The sequence below is a fragment of the Henckelia pumila genome, chromosome 1 (assembly GCF_033568475.1).
Source record: "Henckelia pumila isolate YLH828 chromosome 1, ASM3356847v2, whole genome shotgun sequence".
Lineage (NCBI taxonomy): Eukaryota > Viridiplantae > Streptophyta > Magnoliopsida > Lamiales > Gesneriaceae > Henckelia > Henckelia pumila.
Window position 1 is genome coordinate 103,721,674 of NC_133120.1, and position 24,771 is coordinate 103,746,444.

The following is a 24,771-nucleotide window of genomic DNA, read 5'->3' on the forward strand; positions in this document are numbered from 1 at the left end:
CTACAGTTTCTCATGTCCAGTCAAGAGCATTCATTTTTCAAAAATCCATTTTTTTCAAATAAACTTCATCATCATTGGCTATCATGACTCATCCTACCCATGCAGGACAACACAAACAACAACAAAAACACACTATATGCAAACAGACATGAAACGAACTTTATGCAACACAAACAAAAAACATAATGAAATAAACTAGTCTACCACACCCCCATACTTAAACCTTGCTCGCCCTCGAGCAAGACATGAAAAAACAAAATGCAAACAAAAACATAAGTAAGGATGATTCATGAGAGTGCACAGCCTCCGAAAAGTTTAATCACAAAACATAAAACACAGACATGCTCTCAACTTTTCATAATACACCTTCGATTGAACGTGAACGTGTGTGTGTGAAATGTCATTCCAGTTTCATACAACTTAGACCGAATTCGTCTCAAATCTGCTTAGCGACCTATGACAAATCAGTGCAAGTTTCACTCTTCAAGTGCCCATTCCTTCCAACGACCTCTAGACTAAACCCACCTCCCTTGAGATAATGAATTACACACCTTCGGATTTTGCACCCGGTATTGCATTAGCCCCAATAATTACCCGCTGACTTAGCTATAACTGGCTAGGATACGAAAAATCATTCTATTTTTTCTTTCTAATCCCCTCGTCTATAGCCCGGATGGAGCATCAATCCCATTGAATCCGCATACTTAGCCTTAAATTTAATTTTTTTTTTTTTTTTTTTAGGATTTTAATCCTTTCAAGGCCCGGATGGAATTGTATATAAATTTTTTCTAGGTGCGCCCAAGATCATAAGTGTAAACTAGAGCCTCATCAAAATTCATAGAACACAATCAAGATCCACAAACCATCTATTGTCGTGCAATGGTCAAACAGATAGAAACTTCATCAAATCTTTCGCTACAATTCACTGGTCTAACATTAGTGCTTAAAAATATTCGCGGTTCAACCTACAGTTTCTCATATCCAGTCAAGAGCATTCATTTTTCAAAAATCCATTTTTTTCAAATAAACTTCATCATCATTGGCTATCATGACTCATCCTACCCATGCAGGACAACACAAATAACAACAAAAACACACTATATGCAAACAGACATGAAACGAACTTTATGCAACACAAACACAAAACATAATGAAATAAACTAGTCTACCCCCCCATACTTATCCAAAGCATTGCCCTCAATGCTTCAGACAATGAACAGAATTCAAAACGAACAAAAACACAATGAAAACAGAAATAACACTCCCCTGGTTTTCGTTTCATTCTCTTCCTTCTTGACGGCATCAGCTGGGACAGTCGCATCATTCTAGATATATCGGCAGGCATGACCAACTGGCATGGGAAAGAAAACAAAATCAAATAAAAACAAAATATAAAAAAAAACAAAATAAAAACAAAAGCAAAAACACTGGGTTGCCTCCCAATCAGCGCTAAAATTATAGTCTATAGCCCGACTATGCAGAAGCCACCATCAAAGAGCGGCTGCCGCCCATAGTAAGAATCATACGATTCTACGTATGGGTTTTGAATTTCTTCGCCCTCAAGCTTGGCGTGATATTTGCAGTTTAAGCTTGTCGGTCCAACAGTACTCGACATGAAATTTTTCCTTTGGAAAGAGACTCTGGTTCTAGGCTGAAGCTCAAAGAGGATGTAATACTGTGGAGGTGGCGTCAATGGCAAAAAAGTATCTTCTAACGGTGTACATAAAACGACCACTGACGAGGTAAAATCTCTCTCCTTGTATGATTCTTCCTCCTCCACTATCATGTTTGGCTCATCCTCACAAGAAGATTCCTCAAAAATGATTTCTTCATGCTCTGGCTCAGTTACTTCACTCAATTGGCAGATATCCAAAATTGGTTCTCTAATAAGCGCAATCTGTTCATCCAAAAGACTTATGCGGCTTTCTAAAAATTGATTTGACTCTGTCTGCTGTCGCACAAGATTTTCCAACTGAGCCACATAATCTTCGGAACGCCCTATGCAGTCTTCTTGATGCTCCGGTGGCTGGTTCGCAAAATTTTTAGAGTTGATATCTGGAGGATATTGGTGACTCCAATCCTGCAGTGAAGGACTACAATGCCAATGGTAGTCAAAATCTGCCATATTATTTAACAAGTGCATCGCACTGTCTTCATCTCTTCTAAACAATTGACTGCCAGTGGCCAATACTCCATAATCCACCCAACTTCTTGTAATCTCATCCAAACCACCATAAAAAAATTGAGTGAGGGTGTAGCTCGAAAATTTATGGCATCGAAATCAATTCGCCAAATCATTGAATCTCCCCCAAACAGCATAGAATGGCTCCAAGTATTGCTGGCCAAATCTTGTGAACACCTGATGATGATCCATCTCCAAGTACCTCACAAGCAAAAGAAAAGAAAAAAAATCAAAATTAAAATAAAAAAAAAACGAAAAGATAGAAATAAAAAAAAAATGTCTAGCCTCAAGCAAATAATCTATCCTAATATCAACTAAACAGTCCCCGGCAACGGCGCCAAAAACTTGACCGGCTAAATCGGTTTGATAAAAATCTACTGGCAAGCGCACCAGGTCAAGTAATAGTAAAGTGGACTGAGAGTCCAAGTATCGATCCCACAGGGACTGTTGTCAATTCTCAAGATTTAATTATTTTACTTAATCTAGACAAAATAATAGAAAATATTTTGAATTAAATAAAATAAGAATATAAAATAAAAACTGCTTAAGAAATACGAATACAAATAACTAAAGATAAAAATAATTAAAATAAAGACAACCAAGACACACGTAGGTACCGAACAAATCACGTAACATGTAGTCGATTCAGGACTCAGATTTAATCTTAATTCACGGGAATTCTCCTAATTTGTTCAAAGGTCTATTTCTAGAACAATCAAACCTATTCAAATATTGATGAACTAATCTTTCGTAATTCTAATCAAATTTGAATGCATTAAATATTTGTGAAAATTCAGTTTACACCTAAACCGCACACTGAAACCGAATTCTATTTCTAGTCGGTTTTACAATATGTTAATTATCAGAGTGATCAAAATCAAAACCTCCTCTGTCGATTTGGAGTTGATTAACATTCAAGCAAACAGTTGATCATACTATTCACAAGACAACTATAAATCTGACAATCAATAAAATAAAATCAACTCTTAAAAATCCCAAACAAACATCCAAGTTTTCTACATGAATTTGTTCGGCCCAATCACGCCGTCTTGGTTGAAAATAAACTACTCAATAACTAAAAATAATAATTCAAAAATAAAAATAAGAAGAAGAAAAGAAAAGAGAAATCTTCTCTCCCAAGCCTTGTAGCCGCCTCCTCTTGCGTTGTCTGCGCTCTGGAGCTTCCGAAACCCTCAAAAATATGTTATATCTTGTATATATATGGTCCGGAACGCCTATCAGTTAATTTCCTCTCAAAACAAGGATTTTTCGGAACACATATGACCCCCGAACATGCGCGCGCGCGGCATAGGCCTCGCGCGCGCGCAGCACATAAAAACAGAGCCCTGTACGTCAGACTCGCGCGCGCGTGCGAGCTTGATTCTCGCGCGCACGCAGTACAAAAAATCTGCGCCGAGCGACAATTTTCAAAAATTCATATCTCGAGATCTAGCCGTCGGATTGAGCTGAAATTTTGATAGCAGCTTCAAAACATCTTTAACTTTAATCTGAATGGTGAGATTGGATTTCAATGTCTATAAAATTAAATATGATTTTTCGATCAAGGCTGCTCCGTAATTCACTCTTCAAAAATCCATTTTCCTACAAAATTAACCCAAGGAGTGAAATACACACACATGCACTAAAACACATAAAAACACATAAAAATAATATGAATGCACACAAAATAGACATAAAAATAACATGAAATAATGCATACAAAATGCACTTATCATGCATGCAAATTTACGTATTAAAATTTTCGGGTGTTACACCCTTAGAAAGTGGATCCACAATCATGGAGTTTGTACCGATTTGTTTATAGACATTATTCACTCTGAACTCTTACTTCAATAATCAGAAACTTGATTGTATGTCTTATAACACACTATAAAATCTACTGTCATGACAAAAGAGACTATAACAAGTGATTTTTTAGTACTCTTTTGTGATATGACACATGTTGCCAGTAGATTTAAATAGTCCAACGTCATAGTTTTCACACTATCTAGGCATCCAATAATTCAGAGTCAGTATACCAAATGATCTCAAAACCGATCTAACATCTGATATGTGAGCATATAATTTAATTTATTTTATTTTCTATAAATTCCATAATACGTAATTGACTATTTTTCAATAGTATACTCCTGAATTATTTAAATATGTGTCCAAAATCCCAGTCACGTATATAAAATCTTTACGTGTATATACCTTAGCAATACATTAGATTCTTTACTGTTAAGTCATAAAGAATCTTTTGTATTTCTTTTCTTTAAATCATTATTAGGGCACCGGTTCAGACTAAATTGTCTCCCTCAACTTAATTAGGGTATCAACTGATTTACAATCTTGCATCTCATATCGCTTTAAAACTTTTTCGATATAGCTTTTCTGTGATAATCCAAGAATACATCGAGAGCGATCCCAATGTATCTGAATACCCAGTACAAAAGATGCATGACCAAGATATTTCATCTCAAAATATTAGCTAGAAATCTCTTGGTGTCATGCAACATATCTATATCGTTGTTAGCCAGTAGACTATCATCCCATAGAAAACCAGAAAAATATTTACTCCCACAGATTCATCTCAAACCGAACGAGAAGATCACATGATGAAATTACTTAATATCATTACATATCCTTATAGACATCGTAATAAAAACAGTTCATACGTACTCAACTAACACTTAATTTACCACAGAAATATCTCAAGTAATTTTCGAATAGTCCAATCATGTGGAAAACCGTTTATTTCATATTAATTCATATTCTTTTTTACAAATATGAAAATTATCGACACTAAGTTTAAAAATCAAACCGACATTTCCAAAGATTCATATTTTATATCAAAACATCCTATCAATATCCAAATATCGAATATACGACTCTAAAAATCGAATTACCCAACTTTTTAGTATCTGAAATTTCCGAAATTTGCTTAAAAATCCTGAACTGCATATATAACAATTCTAGCACATCTAAACATCCTAATAGTGCATTAAACAACTAATTTACAATTCGAGAATCCTAACTCAATAATTCTGGAAATTCGAAATAATGTCCCAATAAATTTTGAAAAATATCAAATATCTTCAATAGACTTTAATATAATACCTACAACCAATAATAAATCAAATATCAATCATGGAAGTCAATTGAATCATTGGAATTAAATATTGAAATTAAAAGTTTCACTTTATTAAATATAATTTAAATTATTTAGTTAGTTAAAGATGAGAAATCGAATTTAAATTAATTACCGAATTGATAATAAATTTAATATTATATGAAAAACAATAGACGCGAAATAATAACTTAATATTCATAAAACAAACCTACAAAATTTTTAAACAAAATGACTTCTAAATATTAAATGAAGAAATTTTCACTTATTTAATTAATTAATTTAATTTAAACAATTTAATTAATTAAATATGAAAAAATAGACTAAATAGTAGATGAAAAAAATACACGCAGCATTAACACATCATATATACTAGCCACTTTGTTTCACGCATTGCGTGCTAATAATCCGTTTTTATAATAAATTTATATTTCAAATAAAACTGCCAAATAAAATTATTATATTATATATTAAATACAAAAATTGGTGAAAAAATAAAAAAAATAGTTAGATGAAAAAAAAAGAAAAAAATCATAATTGAGGGAAAAAATGAGATAGTGGAAGAAAGCGGTTGTGTGTATTTTTTTTGTTTCTATTTATGTATTATTTTAATGGGCACACCAAGATACCACACTAAGAGGCTCTTAATTGAATCAACAATCCCTGTAAATAATCAAAAAAAGCAAAAAGTACTCTATGTAAAATTAATAGCATATATATGTTCGACCATATGTTTTAAAAAATTTAACATAAAAACCCCTATCAGAGGGTATAAATGTGCCCGAATTTGTATAGGGGTAAAATGTGTTGCGTTTTAAAAAATGAATGATGCATTAGCCTATTAATATTTATTAGGGTGTTTTATGTTTTTTAGACTTTTCACATGAGATATTAATGCAATTAGCCCTATATATATATATATATATCATATATCATATCAAAAGACAAATTTATTATATATGTACTGATATATCTAACAATAAACAACCATGACATAAGTACAAATGTACAATTTAGTACACAAACATGCAATATAATAGATTAATTACTCGTATTCGATGGAATATATACACGACTCATTTATAAAGAGACGAAAATGTAAATAAATCATGCAAATTCAACGAAATTTATTTACATAACTACAAAAACTTACGATATATTTGAATCGTCCTAGAACTACACTATAACAACAGATTTGACCGAAAATATGAGGACAAACAAAATAAAAATATATATAAAATTACACATATAACGTTATGTATATCACACATTATAGACGCAAGAAGCAATGATTTTTGGATGAAAATTACGTACCTCTGCATTAAATTTTTTGAATATGCGGAAGATAAGATGGGAGGATGTGACGGTGTAATATAAAAAATCCACACAAAATAAAATAAAAAAGAAAAGAATCTTGTCTACGAGAATGGAAGCCGATTAAATAAGATTGATGACTTCTACGAGTTTGGAATGGGATTTATAGAAAAATATTTGCGACGGTTAGCGCGTCTCAATTATTTCTGATGCGTACAATTAATGGGACGCGTATCCATTTTTTGCGAGGATTTTTTAAAAACCTTTGCGAGGATTTTTTAAAAACCGTGGCAAATGCGACGTTTTTATTTGCTACGGTTAAAAACCGTTGTAAAATTTTGCAACGGTTTTTAAAAACATTTGCAAATTACGACAGTTAATTAATAGAGGTAATATGAGGCCGAGCCATTGATTAAATTTTCACATAATAATGTTTAAATTCTATTTAGAAAAAATTATAATTTTGATCATGTAAGCAATATCTTTCTTTTTTTCTTTTTGTGTTATTGGTCAATTTACATTCTTAGTCTACTAACTTTTATTCTTTTCAATTTTAGTCATTTTTCATCTAAGTGTTAATGTGACACGGTAAAATAATGATGACCATAAAATAAGGGTGTATCACTGAATTGATGATATATGATCAGCAGTACTCCAGTAAAATGAATAAAATGGAAAGAAAAAAAAATACTGCAATTTAGATTTTAGTATACTAAGATAGTGTATCCACCGATAATGGGAAAAAAAAAAATTTACAAGTCTCATGACCGAAAAAAGGTAATTTTCTATTTATTCACGAAACATTTCTATCAAATGTATATATATGAAAAACTCCATTCGAAGTCGTCAATGATCTAAAGGAAAAATATATATGTACGCGTATACATATTTCTGTTTTACCATTAGTTAACTATAACAATGCCCTGTGTGAACCAAAAAAATAAGTAGATTTAAGTGGGAAAATTAAGATTTATGCAATTTGTTCTAAAATTAATAGTTAGTTAGGGCCTTAGGGGACAATTAGAGACGTGGCTGAAATGTATTTTGCATACCGAGAAGAATTTATGTATTTCCTATGCTTTCCAATAGTGGAATCATGTGCTTTAAAAGATATGTTGTTGTCCCTGCTGGATAGAGTTTGATCTTTTGGTAAAACAACAATCGCTCGATCCTACAAAAATGCTAGAAGTGTTGTTGTCCCTGCTGGATAGAGTTCAATCTTTTGGTAAAACAACAATCGCTCGATCCTACAAAATGCTAGAAGTGTTGATGAATAAGCTATTCTAATACTAAAATTTTTCTTCTTTTTTTTGTAGAAACAAAATTATATCCCACCGGCTTTTAGATATCAATGAATTTAAACAAAAGCTAATGCAGAATCTGAGTTAAACAAACACGGAAAATTGATTTTTTTTAAGTCAAAAGCCTAGAATACCATTTTTAATGATTTCCTATGTTTGGATTACTGGAATTAGACGGGATTTGGTAAGATTTGGAATAGAAAATACCGTTTTAGAAGGTGAGGAAAAGGGAGAGAAGAGAATTAATGATGTATTTCTTTGTTTGAGAGTTGAAGAAAGAAAAGAAATTAAAAGAGTTAAATTTATTTAAATCAATTTTTATTTTTTTTGTGTTTCCTCCCATTTTCGACCACGTTTGGAAGGAAATTTTTTTTGCTGAGATGGAAGAAATTTTCGTCTGCCCTTCTTTCTTTTTCCTTCCTTTAGAAAACTCCAAAACAATCAACTTTTTAAAGTTTTATTTAATTTTCCTTCTTTTCCTTCCAAATCACATCTCCCAAATGAAGCCTAGTGTTTGACAAGACCAGATTTCAAAACGAGATTGATATTTGATGGGATTTCATAATATTTCACTTTAGTCAAGTGAAATCTTGACAAAATTGGTCGAATTTCACGAGATTTGGGTTTATAAAATAATAAAATTATTTTTTATAATAAGTTTATATACTTTATTTATAAATTTGAATTTTTCTTTATAATATATATTTTTTTTTTACAAAATTTCATTTTTTCAAATTTTATACTATCAAATTTTAAAATATATTTTAACTTTTTTTCTAAACACCAAAATAAAATTTCAATTCCATGGATTTAAGATCCAATTTTAATTATAAATCAAAATCCAATTCCAAATTAAATTTCATTGTTTAGACATCCAAACACACTAACTTTCTTAAGAGTTGAAATTAAATACTAATCGTTGTGAGTTGTGACAGATACGATGTGTGTATGAAATAATATGTAACATTTGCAATATATTAATTAATGTCATATTGATATTTATAACTCATTTTTAATTTATATTTAAAAAAAATTATAACTCACTTTAAACTCGTATTCAAATCACCCGTCAAGCTGACAAGAAAGATCGGACATGCAATATTGCAATACTAGCTAGTTTGTGCAATAATTTATTAATTAAAGAAGTTTTTCAAGAAAATAATTAACGTGAATACTGCAAATGGTATAGTTTCAATTCTATATCAATCCATATTTATTGGGCAAAGTGCATGATTATTACAGCATCAAAGAACCGTACCGTTTGTTTATTCATATATATATATATATATACTCCTTATTACGTACACTGATGAAAGAAATAAATAGAAAAGAGAATCGATGGAGTTTATTGGTCGTGTGGCCTATTTTTCTTTTTAGTTGTTAATCCAAAATTGTCCTTGAAGATATTTGATCACATTCTTGTTAACCTGGAATGCCTTGGTAAGAACATCGATAGAAATCGGTGGTTCGGAGCCAAAAACAGCATTTGCAATGGTGATCACTCCAGGATTCTGGCTACTCAACCCGGCAAAGGCGACCGCATTCGTTTTTCCGGTGTTGAACTGAAAATGAACGAGGCCCTCAGGGAACACAAACACATCTCCTTTATGCAATGTCTTGGTAAAAAGCTTGTTCTTTTGGTTAGGGTTTGCTGGATTCGAAGTCACAAACCCGACGTAAAGAGTTCCTTCAACGACGACGAGGATTTCGGTGGCACGAGGATGCGTGTGAGGAGGGTTGAGGCCGTATGGTGCATAATCAATTCGAACCAAAGAAATGCCCAAAGTGTTGAGTCCAGGAATTTGGTTCACATTAACAGGAGTAACCCTTGAGCCTAATGGATTGGATGTGTTTCCGGGCTTGTTCAGACCACTTAAATAGAAATCATCTGCCGACACCATATTCGGGTTCTTGCATATCTTCCCGTTCACAAACACTGCATGCATCATACACATATAATTTTGCATGAACTTACAAAACATGCAAGGAAATAGAGTTATAATATAACGACTAATGATGAAATAATATTTATAAAACGGTATAAAGTTACGTTTCTTATAAGTTGATCAAAATAATCCTTTAAATTAAGTAAATTACTTTAATATATAACTTGGATAAAGCTAAAAAAGTTGCATGGAATTAATTACCAGAAGCCTTTGCATCATCAACGGCAACACAGAAGTCTTGAAGAGGACTAGGATCAGACGCGAATGTTAACGAACAAATCGAAGTCGATACGAGAAGAACTAGAAAGAATCGAATGGCCATCTTTAAAAATATTAGGAATGAATTGATGCACTGGATTAATACTGTTGCTGCTGAAGTGATTATTGAGCTTGAGAATTAAGTGGTTTCGAATGCACAAAATGTATTGGGTATTTATAGTTGAAATATTTGAACAGGTCGAATAATTATTTTCCTTAATATTTGAAATTGTCCTGTACGTTTTATTTACTTGTGGAATTGGATAACTTACCCAGTCTTAATTCAATAACTTTTGACTATATATGATTAGTTAATTAAGATACACAATTAATTGTCGTGTTTATCTAAAATCTTCCCTTATTAGCAGTGGGTGACTCGACAAGGGTACGTAGAAGAACAAGAAATATTTGGATAAATAATTCCTAGAAGGAGGAGGGGATTATCGACCTCGTCAATCAAATAGTAAATTGATTTTTGTTTAGTGCCCATTATTATATAATTTGTCGTACTTGTTCAAGGTAGAGGAAACATCTTTCGGTTACTTAATAGTATTTTTATTATTTTTACTTCTTAAATTATTTTTTCAATTCGTTTGGACAAGTATTTATTAACTGTTTTTTTTTAAATTAAAAAATTTTATTAAAGTTTTTGTAAAAAATTAAAAATAAATATATTTGAACAATTATTCTATAAAAACTGATTTTATAATTCATTTATTTGATCATCGATACATAATAGTTCGTTAATTGGATCAGAATAAATAGTTCATTTATTTAGATCATCACATATCAATTTATTAATTCATTATATATCTAATTTAAATAATTTTATTTAATTATCCTATTTTTTAACAAGTCATCATTTTATAACAAATAAATCTGATTTTACATAAATATTTATTAGTGTTAGGTCACCGAACATATTTTACCAGAGTTTAATATGTACCAAGCCAGGAAAAATCGTGGAGCCAAGAGACGACTGAAAACATTTTTAAAAATATTAAAGAGGAAAAAAAAACCTACATTTGGAAAACCGGTCTTTCACATTCACCTCCTTGTATTTATGAATTTGGACACTAATTACCTATTTATAATTTTTTGCAATAAGAGATGCAAGTGAGAAATACAACAAATATAAGAGAAGACCAAAGTAAGATTTAAAAAAATATATTATTATTTTTTAAAGATTTTTCTGTGTTATCAGAGATCATTATGAGATATGATTATTTAAAATTTTTCTATGTTACAAGTTACAACTGGAGTATGCTTGTTTTAGATTATTTTTATGTTACAATTAGAGTGTTTCTCAATCTTACTCCTTTTACATCATTTTCAAAATCGTATGAACATTTTTTTCTCATCAAATGTTTTTCAACTAACACAAAAAATTTTATGTAACCGTCTTGTTGAAGTATGCTTCTATCAGATTGAATAGGAATAGAGAAAAGATCGAATCGAATATTGGGATCAGATCGATGTGATGGTCAGATGAGTCTTCGGATGAGTTCATGCAGATAGATTGCTCGAGTATTGTAACTTGGTTAGAAGTCAGATGAAGTTTCCGTAAAGCTGGAAGCTTGCAAGCAGATCGATGCAGATCGAAGTGCGAGAGCAGATCAGACTGATGAATGAAGGCTTATCAGGCTGGACCATGTTGACTTTATAATTGGGCCGTAAGTTACTGTTGACCTAAAACCCAAGATGAAAGTCGGTGTAATTCTCTATATAAGCAGATAGAAGATGATCGCAACGAACATAACAGAAAATCAAATTCTTCAGAATATATTGAGAGAGAAGGAGAGATTTCGGAGGAGAAAACTTGGGCGGAGATTGTGACGGGAAGATTCAAGTATCAATAGCTTGACTCGTGTCTGTATCTAGCATTAAGAGTTTTCTGGTCTATCTCTATAATAAGCTCTGTTCTTGAGCTTGGATTGTTCTGTTGGTGATTAATAAAGTGATTGTGTTGATCTCCCATGAACGTAGGCAAATTCATTGTCGAACCACGTAAATACTTGCGTTGTTTATTGCTTTCGCGTGAGTGTTTGAGTTTGATCTGTGTGCGTTAGTTTTATCGGTGTTTCTGGGATTATTGTTCTTGTTTGCTTGCGAGGTGAATTCTCGGAATTCCAAATTTCGGATCGATTCCTAACAAGTGGCGCCGTCTGTGGGAAACTAAGCAAAGATGGTGGGATCAATGAAGTTTGATATCGAGAAGTTCACGGGCAAGAACGATTTCTCGCTCTGGAGAATTAAGATGCGGGCAATTCTGATACAACAAGGATTGGTGGAAGCTCTTAAGAGGAAGGAGGAGATGTCTGATGATATAAAGAACAAGGATGAACTACTCGAGAAAGCACACAGTGCAATTATTCTCTGTCTGGGAGATAGACCTCTTCGGGAGGTAGCCAGAGAAGAATCTGCAGCGGCTGTGTGGCTTAAGCTTGAGAATCTATACATGACGAAATCTCTGGCTAACCGTCTATACATGAAACAGAGGTTGTATTCCTTTGTGATTAAGGATGAGAAAAACCTTGAAGACCAGATCGAAGAATTCACCAAGATATTGGATGACTTGGAGAATATTGAAGTAAAGCTAGAGGATGAAGATCGGGCTTTGATACTTCTGAATGCTCTTCCAAAAGCAGATGAAAATTTCAGAGATGCTTTGCTGTATGGAAGAGAACAGACGATAACCTTGGAAGAAGTTATGTCTGCTATTCAATCTAAGGAACTTCAGAGAAAGTCAAACACAAATACTAAATCACATGGAGAAGGTCTTACGGCGAGAGGCAGAAGTGATAAGAGGACATCCAGTGGGAAATACAGGCCAAAGTCCAGATCGAAGAGTCAAGGAAGATACCAGAACAGAAACTTGGGTAATATGAAGTGCTATGCTTGTCAGAAGGTTGGACATCTGCGAAGAGATTGTCCGAAAAGGAAAGGAAAGCAACAGGAAAAATCCAAAGAAGATGGTACTCTGGTCGTAGCTACAGATGGATATGACTCAGCAGAAGTATTGGTGGTTTCTAAAGGTGATCAAAACCACGAGTGGATACTGGATTCAGGATGCTCCTTTCATATGTGTCCTATAAGATCTTGATTTGAAAAGCTGGAAGAAGCTGATCAGGGCATGGTACTGTTGGGGAATAATCAGTCATGCAGAATAAAAGGCTCTGAAAATATCAGAATAATGATGCATGATGGGATCGACAGAGTACTCACCAAGGTGAGGTATGTGACTGAGTTGAAGAGAAACTTGATATCATTGGAAACGCTTGATGCTCAGGGATATTCATTCAAATCAGGAGCAGAAAGTATCTCAGTGTCAAAAGGATCTCTGGTTGTTATGAAGGCTGTCAAAAGAAACTTCTTATATGTACTACAAGGTGAAACGATTATTGGAAGTACAACAAGTATTTAGGAGCAGCAAGACAGAACCAAGCTATGGCATCTGAGGCTTAGACATGTAAGTGAGAAGGGATTACATGAGCTGTCTAAACAGGGTCTGTTAGGTGGAGATAAGATTGAATCACTGGAGTTATGTGATAGTTGTGCTCTTGGGAAATCAAAAAGAGTATCGTTTGGTCAAGGAAGTCACACAACTGAGCAACCATTGGCCTACATTCATTCAGATCTATGGGGTCCTTCTCGGACAGAAACTCATGGTGGAGGCAGATACTTCATGTTTTTGATAGATGATTACTCAAGGAGAGTATGGATATTCATCTTAAAGACCAAGGATGAAGCATATGACAAGTTTAGAGAATGACTGCTGGCAGTTGAGAACAAGAGTGATAAAAGAGTTAAACACCTGAGAACAGATAATGGGATGGAATACTTATCAGATAAGTTTGTGAAGTTATGTAAGGAGAAGGGCATTACCAGACACAGAAAAGTGGAAGGAACGCCACAGCAAAATGGCCTGGCAGAGAGAATGAACAGAACTCTTCTGGAAATGGTCAGATGTATGTTGATCAATGCTTCTCTACCTAAGTCCTTCTCGGGAGAAGCATTATCTACTACGTGCTATTTGGTCAATAGGTGTCCATCCAACGCGATTGGTTTCAAGACACCAATGGAAAATGGAGTGGAACACCTGCAGACTACTCAAACTTGAGGGTATTCGGATGTCTTGCATATGCTCATCTGAAACAGGACAAGTTGGAAGCAAGGGCAGTCAGATGTATATTCATTGGGTATCCGGATGGTGTGAAGGGTTATAAGGTTTGGAACTTGGATTCAAGAGGTCCAAAGTGCTTCAACACCAGGGATGTGAAGTTTGATGAATCCAAACTGGGATATAAAATGAATACAGATGGAAAGGACGGTCAGATCAGTGTGAATGATAAACTACCGATTGAGGTGGAGTCTTCTGTGCCAGATGAAGAGTCAGATGAGATGCAAGATGATGATATGACATTGAGTGATCCAAAAGAGGACTTAAGTACTTATAATCTTGTAAGGGACAGAACCAGAAGGGAGATCAGAGCTCCTAAGAGGTTTGGTGAAGCTGATCTGGCTTGGTATGCGCTGACAGTAGCTGAGGAGGTGTAGTATTCAGAGCCGAATACATATGATGAAGCTATGGAGAGTAAACAAAAAAATAAGTGGATTGAAGCTATGAATGAAGAGATAAACTCACTTGAGAAGAATCAAACCTGGAAGCTAGTAGACAGACCGAAGCATCAAAAGACATTGGGATGCAAGTGGATCTATAAACAGAAGGAAGGAACTCCTGGTACAGATCAGATCAAGTATAAAACAAGATTGGTTGCAAAGGGTTTTGGTCAAGTAGAAGGGATAGATTTTAATGAGGTCTATTCTTCAGTGGTCAAACATTGTTCCATCCGAATTATGTTAGCAATGGTGAACCAACTAAACTTGGAGCTTGAGCAGATGATGTGAAAACTGTGTTTCTACACGGTGACCTAGAAGAAATCATTTTTATGGAACAACCAAAGGGCTTCATACATCAAAAAATTCTAAACAAAGTCTGCTTACTGAGAAAATCATTGTATGGGCTAAAGCAGAGTCCGAGACAGTGGAACAAAAGGTTTGATGAGTTCATGATTGGTATTGGTTTTGTGAGAAGCTAATATGACAGGTGTGTCTATCTGAAGAAGAATGATGGGCAGGTTATCTTGTACCTACTGATTTACGTTGATGATATCTTGATCACAAGTAAAAGTAGGACAGAGATATCAACCTTGAAAAAATAGCTCAACACAGAGTTTGAGATGAAAGATCTGGGTGAAGCGAAGAGAATTTTGGGGATGGACATAGTGAGAAACAGGAAAAGGCAGGAGATTCATCTAAGTCAGAAGAACTATTTGAAGAAGGTTGTTCTGCGGTACCGGTACAACATGAATCATGCAAAATCTGTCTTGACCCCTTTGGGACAGCATTTGAAGCTATCTGTGAATCAGTCACCTGAAAGTGAGGAAGACAAGAGGAAGATGGCTGGTATTCCATATGCTAGTGGAGTGGGGAGTCTCATATATGGAATGATGTGTAGTAGGCCTGATCTGGCATACGCAATCAGTGTGGTGTCAAGATTCATGGCTAATCCATGAACATATCATTGGGAAGCTCTGAAATGGATTCTCCGATATCTCATAAACGCAACTGGATTGGGGTTGAAGTTTGAAAAACAGCAAGATGGGATTGATCCGGTAGTTGGATATGTGGATTCAGATTTTGCTGAAAACTTAGACACTAGAAAGTCGTTGACTGGTTATGTGTTCACCTTTTATGGCACAGCGATCACCTGGAAGTCAAATCTACAGTCAGTGGTTGCCCTTTCTACCACTGAGGCAGAATTCATAGCTGTTACTGAGGTCATAAAGGAAGAATTGTGGTTAAAAGGGATGATAGCGGAGTTGGGTGTAAAACAAGATCAAGTTGTAGTACACTGTGACAATCAAAGTGCAATACACTTGACGAAACACCAAGTCTATCATGAACTATCGAAACACATAGATGTAAAGATGCATTTCGTGAGAGATGTGATTGAAAAAGGAGATGTGATCCTTGTGAAGATAGCATCAGAAGAAAACCCTGCAGATGCTATGACGAAGTCACTGCCGTATGCTAAGTTCAAGAAATGTTTGGACTTAGTTAATACAGTGGTTGGGAATTAGCCAAGGGGGCTAGGATGGAGAGCAACATTCAACCTGAAAGAATCAAGGTGGAGATTGTTGAAGTATGCTTCTATCAGATTGAATGGTAATAGAAAAGAGATCGGATCGAATACTGGGATCAGATCGATGTGATGGTCAGATGAGTCTTCGGATGAGTTCATGCAGATAGATTGCTCGAGTATTATAACTTGGTTAGAAGTCAGATGAAGTTTTCGTAAAGCTGGAAGCTTGCAGGCAGATCGATGCAGATCGAAGTGCGAGAGCAGATCAGACTGATGAATGAAGACTTATCGGACTGGACCATGTTGACTTTATAATTGGTCTGTAAGTTACTGTTGACCTAAAGCCCAAGATAAAAGTCGGTGTAATTCTCTATATAAGCAGATGGAAGATGGTCGCAACGAACATAACATAAAATCAAATTCTTCAGAATATATTGAGAGAGGAGAATGAGAGATTTCGGAGGAGAAAACTTGGGCGGAGATTGTGACGGAAAGATTCAAGTATCAATAGTTTGAATCGTGTCTGTATCTAGCATTAAGAGTTTTCTGGTCTATCTCTGTAATAAGTTCTGTTCTTGAGCTTGGATTGTTCTATTGGTGATTAATGGTTGTGTTGCTCTCCCATGAACGTAGGCAAATTCATTGTCGAACCACGTAAATACTTGCGTTGTTTATTGCTTTCGCGTGAGTGTTTGAGTTTGATCGGTGTGCGTTGGTTTTATCGGTGTTTCTGGGATTATTGTTCTTGTTTGCTTGCAAGGTGAATTCTCGAAATACCAAATTTCGAATCGATTCCTAACACGTCTCATGAGTCAAATTTATAAATAAATATATGAATCGAATCGACTTATGAAAAACAAATATTATTTTTGAATACAAATATAGGTCATTTCTCCTAATCTTATAAGCATAGATCAGTAAATCTCTTCACAAAAGACTTGTTCAAATATCATATCGGTCCGATGCTGGTAACCATGAAAGCATCCGATTCTGAAATCCTAAAATAGTTATAGAAATAATAAGGTACAAACTAATTTTGAATTATTACATCATATTCATTCAGACAAATTAAATTTATAGATTAATTGAAAACCATTATAATTATTATTTTTCTCATGTACGAATTATGACTAATCATTAAAATTTCCCCTACGACTGATGCTTTTATTTATTTAATTATTTAATTATTTTTTTTTAATATTTAATTAATTTAATTTATATATATTAGTATGCATACGCTGAACCATGATGCTATTATTTATTTAATTAATTTAATTTATATATATTAGTATGCATACACGAAACTAGGGATGCAAATGAACCGAACCTGTTTGTGAGCTTTACGAGCCCGCTCGATAAATATTTGATTCGTATTCGAGCTTATCGAACTCGAGCCGAATTCGAACATGTTCGAACTTTTTTTCGAGCCGAGCTCGAGCCGAAATTACTCTGTTCGATAGTTCGCGAATAGTTCGCGAGCCTTAATATTTAATTAATATAATATAATTATATAATAATATATATACATTTCGAGCTTTCGAACCATAATATCCGAATAGTTCACGAATAGGTTCGAATATTTCGAACCGAACTCGAACTCAAACTTCATTTCGAACCGAACTCGAGCCAAAATATTTGAAATTATCTAACTTCGAATCGAGCTCGAACTCGAATATACTCTTATCGAGCCGAATTCGAACCTTAAAATTTTACCATTATTCGGCTCTATTCGGTTCGTTTGCACCCCTACACGGAACCATGAAAACGAATTAATACATTTAAAAGTACAAAACTATCATAAATGCATTTTTGAAAGATTTTTTTCCAAATTACGTGCAGGGATAATTTTATAATTTATAACCCAATTTATAACTCTCATTGTACGTACAACATTTTCCTAATAATAGTTACTGTTCCTTTTAGCACATTGGAGTGAGCAGAGCTCTTCCTAAAAAAACTCTTGAGCTGTTCCAAAGAAAGAAACACATACATAATGGGGTTCAAGTTCAACTAACAACAAGTAGACACAGAAATTGGACCTACTAGTCTACTACACTAAGTTACTACACATGCAAGCCTTCACTGCAATTCCAATCCGTCAGTTGCAACTGTACGTGTTAAAAAAATGCGGGTACGCAGTGGCTAAGCTATCCACTTAAGGGAACGTTGATGTCGGTGGGGTTAGTCCTCGAGCCTGGGGGCATGGACGACCAGCTATCTCCACGGAACAAGGCGGAAGTCTGATTGGAGCGGTCCATCCCTGCACTTGAGATGGGTAAAGCAGCAGTAGGTATGATAGCCATTGGCTCGGGTTTGTGTTTCTTTGTCTTCTGCTCGACCTGGTTTCCAGCCAGAAAACTACCCACCACAATCTACTTTACGGTGAAACACGTCATATAATCAAAGTTTATTATGCTTTCCAAACCTTGACAAGCTAGAATGCAGGGGAAAAAAAAACATTCGAGCAAAAAAAGACGCACCTGCACAGGACTGGCCGCTACTAATAGGCCAGCAACTCCACCACCTAAAACGCGACCATCAGGACTAGCCAAAGAAACGCTCATACCACCAGATCTGTTTCTTACTCCACCAGTCTCAGATGGCATAAATGAACCATTCAACGAGAGTATCTCAAAGCGACCCTAAACAACAGATGCAACAAGTTATTAAAACACTCTGGTCCATGAAAAAACAGCATTTTGCCATCAGATGCATGAGAAGATATCAAGATATTCTGAATTAGAGAGTACGAGTTATGCATACCGCACGCAATCTTAGTCAAAAATGGAAGAACGTGTATTTAAAAATGAACTTATTAGAATATTGAGTAAACAAACATTGATTTAGGCATCATAAAGACCAAGAAAAAAGGACATTTAAATCAATGCATGTAGTCGATATGTCGAATTATACTGGACAGGAATTTTTATTCTCGATCAATATGTTAAAAGATGTAAAATGGGAACAATGAAAGAGATTTTGGAATGTAGAATTTTGTTAGTTAGATGATTGCAGCACCTCATATGTCAATGTGCCGCCAGAAGAATCAGGTTGCCGCAGAGTGACGCTTGAAACTACACCATTAGCAGACAGAATGCAAATCGCTCGAGGACCTTGTTGAGAGAAGGATATGACCTTCATCGTGATGTCCTAAGGCCACCAAAAATAAATTTGTTAATATCCCTACAACCAATAATTAAATTAATCGGTACGGAAATTCCACGTATCATCAATATCTTACCTCTCCAGCACCGACAGCGATGATATGAGGTGTAAAATTAGCACCAACAGAACATGAAACCCATTCACCTAACAAAAGTTCAGTGTCAGCAATCACTTTGCCCGTACCAGCAAAAGAGCACTAGTATGCAGATGAATGGGAAAATATTCGGCCTAATACAAAATTTATGCAGGGAATTCCAACATAGCAAGAGGCAGCACTATCAGCACACAGTGAAAAGCATGCTGACAAATGCATTTCATTGAAGTTGAGCGCATTTTCTTTTAAAGCTCAAGAGATTGTGCATATTACAAGGTGTCGTCTGATTTCGGATTAAGACACAAAATGCACCATTAGAGATGAGCTAAGGTTGTATCCTGATCAATGGAAAGAGAACAATCAACGTACTAGGACATCAAACTTATCCCAAGAGCTGAGGATGGGCTTTTAGGAAAAAGATAGATACTTGAAAACACCTATTTTCAGCAACTCTAACCACAGCAACTTTGTTAAAACAGGGCAAATTATACAACGAACACATGATAAGATCACAAATGCTCGACTGTTCAAGCGGTCAAGACCAAACTTCGATAGGATTTTAAAGATCAATTTTGCAGCAGAATATATTACACAGAAGAATCAATAATATGCACTATCAAGTTCAATGTCATGCAGTCTAAAGAAAGGATGGAAAACAGAGGAAATAGAGAAACGTTTAAGGAGAAAAGCTTCAGTCAATTTCAGATGACCGGAAGAGCTTCATGGACAGTAAATTATACGAAATTTAAACAACGAAAAAAACTGCCAAATTTTAACAATCTAAACCACTCAGACAGACAGAAACACTGTTACAAGGATAATATCCCACCAGATCATCTGAACCATTTTGATCAACATTTAGTCATAATTTAGTTTGCAAGCTGGTCAACTGCATAATTACTATGAAAGTCATTAGAAAACAGTCCAAGTGGTGAGTGTCATGCATCCGAAATAATGTGATGGTAAAAATGAAACAATATCCGTATCCAATAATAGTGATTTAATTAGTAATCTAATAATTTTTTCCCTCCCACCAAAGAGATTTGAACAAAGGCAAAACCATGGACAAGTAAATTATTTCAAGAAGGCAACTTCAATAAACCAAACCCTTCTCTCTTAAAGGGCAAAAGCGCCTCATAAAAGCTATAATATCAAGATTCCTTGATCCCACAACAACCCATAAACCCACTTGATTCTTACAACCACCCATTTGCACAAGCTATTACTCTTCACATTTATGCACAGGTCCCACTGCTTCACTCCCAACATAAAACATTCGACGTTCCGAAAACATCATTGACACTTAGGATTCATATCAACCAAGAACAGATCAGTAAACGAGCAAAGATTTATCAACATGCATGCAGCAAAAAAACAAACGCATATACGATTAATAGTATATTCTAGAATTATCTGTGGATTACCCAAACTCTCAGTCTCCATTCTCAGCTCTTGCATCTTGGTGGCGGAGCCACCGGCATAACGTACTTTACCCCGTTTTTGCACGGAGGAGAAGTCAATCACCGGAGGTGGCGCCGAGGAAGAGAGTGGCTTCGGTGAAAGGGTCAAAGACACGGAGCCATCGGGGCCATACTTCCTGGGTCTGCCCCTCTTCTTCTTCAAAGAGACGGCGCCGCCAACTACGGCAGCCGTGTCCGTCGGAGGCGAGATAGAAACCGGTGGCAGTGGTGGTGCTGATCCAGTTACTTGATTTGGGTTTCCTTCAGTGGTTCTGGGAGCTAAATGGTAGTCTATGGTAGCATCTGATCCCGCCACTGCTATTCCACTGCTACTCATAGTATAATTAGTACCTTCCCTATTTCAAATTCCACGAAAACAAATTCACAATTCAAAACCCCAGCCTTTCAAGATATCTCAAAATCACTCTGTAAAGTGAGGCAAAATCAAAAAATCCACTTTTGCAAAGAAACAAAAAATTATAAAATAGAAACACCTCAAAATACACAACCCAATTCAGGAAGTCCCCAAGATTTCACCTTTAACAGTTGAGAATCTATAATGAGTTTTTGCATAGCTGAAATAAAGTACAGTGAAATCAAACTGAAACTGAGCTACGAATGATGATTTTGCTATCAATGAAGATGAAACAGGAAGACAAAGCGAACAAAAGATTTAAAAAAATTAACAATGGATTTTCTAATAAGTAATGATTTTCGGGCTTTGGTTGGTGATGAGAAAAATATGAAAATAAGATTTGAAGTGTTACTTAAAGCAAGCATAGCGTAGGTTCATAACTTTTCCCATAATTGTCCGAATTTAAGACTTCAAACTGGTAAATAAATAAATATATATAATATTTGGTCATTTTAAAATTATTAAATGAAATTACATTTGTTCACAAATTATATATCATGCTTTATAAAATGGTTGAAGTCCGGAGAAAATAGAAATAAAAAGAAAGTAATTTGTGGTTGGGAAAAGTGAATTAGGTTGCGAAGGCATGAAGACAACCATCATCCTCTTCTAAAACAAATACAAATATTAAATAATAATATATCCCCATGTATATTTGTTTATGTAACATATTTGATCAATATCCGTGTATAAAATAATATAGATGGCGCAGTGTATTCAAAATTTCAATGAGATATTATAATATGATAAAAATCGAAAAAAAAATTATAAAAACAATCGTATTTATTACTCTTGACTAGGTATGCTCGAAAAGGAGAAGAAGAATATTATATATATATATATAGAGTTTCTTTTAAGTGCTCATCTATTATGCTCATCACCATGTCACCAATGATGTGGCACTATTCTATTGGATGTGATAAAGATATGATAAAATATAGGTCCAATAGAATAGTGTCACATCATTGATGGGCATGGTAGGTGGGTACTTGAAAAAAATTCTATATATATATATATATACTTTTTAATTTTTTTTAAAATCTGTACTAAATATAATGAGAAGGGAAAAACCCGTTTGCCTTATAATTCTGGTAATAAGAATTAAGAAAGAACTGAAAAAAAGGATTTAGAAAAAATAACATACACAAAGGATATTTTATATATATATCGAAACATATAAAATATCCTTTGTGTATGTTATTTTTTCTAAATCCTTTTTTTCAGTTCTTTCTTAATTCTTATTACCAGAATTATAAGGCAAACGGGTTTTTCCCTTTTCATTATATTTAGTACAGAATTTAAAAAAAATTAAAAAGTACCAAAGTTAGAGCTTCAAACTTCAGTTATGATTTTAGATGTAGGATACAAGATTTGTTGCGTCACTCTCCATTGAAACAGTCATCACCCATACCATATAGTGGAAAACTTTTGGTCCCAAATAGTCTTTGACTCACATTTACACACATTTTATACCATGATATATTTGTATTCGTATTATCAAAAAAAGATACGGCTATCAACTGAAAACACGTTACACTAAATTATTATCGAAATTTCAAAAACCATAATAAAATGAAAACACTAACACTAATTTAGATTTGAGAAAATATTATAAGATAATTAACTGTAATACCTAATATCGTTGTAACATTCAACATGAGCTATCAACCTAGTGAGAATAAAAGACATCAACCCATACCCACTCTTCCTTTCACTTTTCAAATTTCAAAAAGCATGCTTATGCCCCCATTATGAGATTTCTCCAATTTTAACTTTTTTATTTTATTACAAAACAAAAAAAATTAGGAAATTTAACATCAAATTTGTTCCTTGTTACAAGTTAATTCCTTGATAAAACAATATTTTAAAAATATATTATACTCATATGGTGTTCGCACAATAAAATATAATAATTTTTTAGGAGGAATAATTCATATTTAAAAAAAATTGTTGGAGGGATAATTCATCAAAAAAAAATTTGTTGGAGGGATAATTAATTACTGGCATTAACTACATTGGAAAAAGCAATAATTGAAACTCTCCCAAGGAAAGAAGCAATAATTGCAAAATATTCATTCAAATTATATATTGTTATTTGAGTAATAATTAATAAAAGCACATCTTTCTCACGTATTGACCAAGGGAAATGAATGTAACCATGTGGAGAAGTATATATGATTACACCTATTAAATAATTATGACAAAAATTATTTAACTTTTAAATTAATATTGATGTAAATAAGTTACCATTAAGAACAAAGCATCAGCTATATAATAATCCAAATTATTATAATATAGTAAAGTTGGTTTTAGATAAGAACGATATATTATTTATCAGAATTAATTCAATATTAACTAGTATAAATTTGAGAAAGCAACAAATATACAATTAATAAAAACAATGACACGATATAATTTAAATATAAACCAATTTATCTTAATAATAATAATAATATATAAATGTATGTATGCAATATTGTACGTATATTTGTTTGAGAGTGTGTGTGTGTGTGAATATGTATGCATTTCATGACATGCGGTACATCTACAATAATTTAATTAAATTCCTTTAGAACCACGACAATTTTTGTCTTCTAGTCGAGGGCTAGTCTATGCCACGCTGAATGTATTTTTCTTCCTATTTTAAAATCATAAGATCTAGTGAGACCTTTATATTTTTATGAAAATTGAAATATATATTGATAATCTAATGATTGATATTTGACCACATCATGAAAGAAAAAGTAATCCATGTGGAGCATAGAATAATCCTAGTTGACAAAGACAAATTACCCATAAAAACACAGCTGCCTATATTTATGTTTTTTATTTGTAAATACTTTAATTTAATGAAGGAGTATATTGTTTACATGCTTGGTGAGAATTTTATTTAAAAATTATAAAATTTTGCAAAAGTGTGTTTAGAAAAATTATTTTCATGAACAATTTTACTTCAAATTTAGAAAAATTCAATCCTTACACATCTCATCATGTGTTGCCAACTAAAGAAAAAAATATTTGTCTGCCACCCATCATCTATAGATGATATTATATAGTGTTAACCAATTCCTTCAATAAATAAATAAGTCCATATATATATATATATATATATATATATGTATATATAATAATATATGTATATATGTATATATAATAATATATGTATATATATTTTGCTAAACTAAGATGAAGTTTAGACAGCAAAGAAAATACATATCTCAACGTGTGTGGATATTCTTTGTTTTTCAAATAATAATAATAAAAATAAAAATACTTTGGGGAAAATAATTTTTATAATTGGATCCAAAACTTAAAATTCCATCTGAAACTTCGAACTTTGTTGTAATATAAGCTACAGCCA

At 33.7% G+C, this 24,771-nt stretch overlaps 2 protein-coding genes across 2 annotated transcripts; both read right to left on the reverse strand.

The window, feature by feature from the left end:
• Nucleotides 1-9,123: 9,123 nt before the first annotated feature.
• LOC140881835 (germin-like protein subfamily 1 member 17) lies at nucleotides 9,124-10,254 on the reverse strand. The gene is made up of 2 exons (XM_073287446.1): nucleotides 10,075-10,254; nucleotides 9,124-9,863 (listed from the first exon to the last, which is right to left on the reverse strand). Exons 1-2 carry the CDS (start codon nucleotides 10,193-10,195, stop codon nucleotides 9,301-9,303), a joined length of 684 nt encoding a protein of 227 aa, XP_073143547.1. The 5' UTR covers nucleotides 10,196-10,254; the 3' UTR covers nucleotides 9,124-9,300.
• Nucleotides 10,255-18,120: 7,866 nt separating this feature from the next.
• LOC140890335 (AT-hook motif nuclear-localized protein 1-like) lies at nucleotides 18,121-21,791 on the reverse strand. The gene is made up of 6 exons (XM_073298094.1): nucleotides 21,763-21,791; nucleotides 20,960-21,351; nucleotides 19,518-19,585; nucleotides 19,295-19,426; nucleotides 18,757-18,918; nucleotides 18,121-18,648 (listed from the first exon to the last, which is right to left on the reverse strand). Exons 1-6 carry the CDS (start codon nucleotides 21,786-21,788, stop codon nucleotides 18,424-18,426), a joined length of 1,005 nt encoding a protein of 334 aa, XP_073154195.1. The 5' UTR covers nucleotides 21,789-21,791; the 3' UTR covers nucleotides 18,121-18,423.
• Nucleotides 21,792-24,771: the final 2,980 nt, after the last annotated feature.

Excerpts from the sequence above, each read along its gene's own strand:
- LOC140890335 (XM_073298094.1), bottom strand. The coding sequence starts at position 21,788 with ATGAACCTACGCTATGCTTGCTTTAA. Across the intron at positions 21,352-21,762 it reads CTACGCTATGCTTGCTTTAA|GGAAGGTACTAATTATACTA; the intron begins GTAACACTTCAA and ends AATTTGAAATAG. Across the intron at positions 18,919-19,294 it reads GCGGCACATTGACATATGAG|GGTCGCTTTGAGATACTCTC; the intron begins GTGCTGCAATCA and ends TCTGTTGTTTAG.
- LOC140881835 (XM_073287446.1), bottom strand. The coding sequence starts at position 10,195 with ATGGCCATTCGATTCTTTCTAGTTCTTCTCGTATCGACTTCGATTTGT. Across the intron at positions 9,864-10,074 it reads TGATGATGCAAAGGCTTCTG|TGTTTGTGAACGGGAAGATA; the intron begins GTAATTAATTCC and ends TGATGCATGCAG.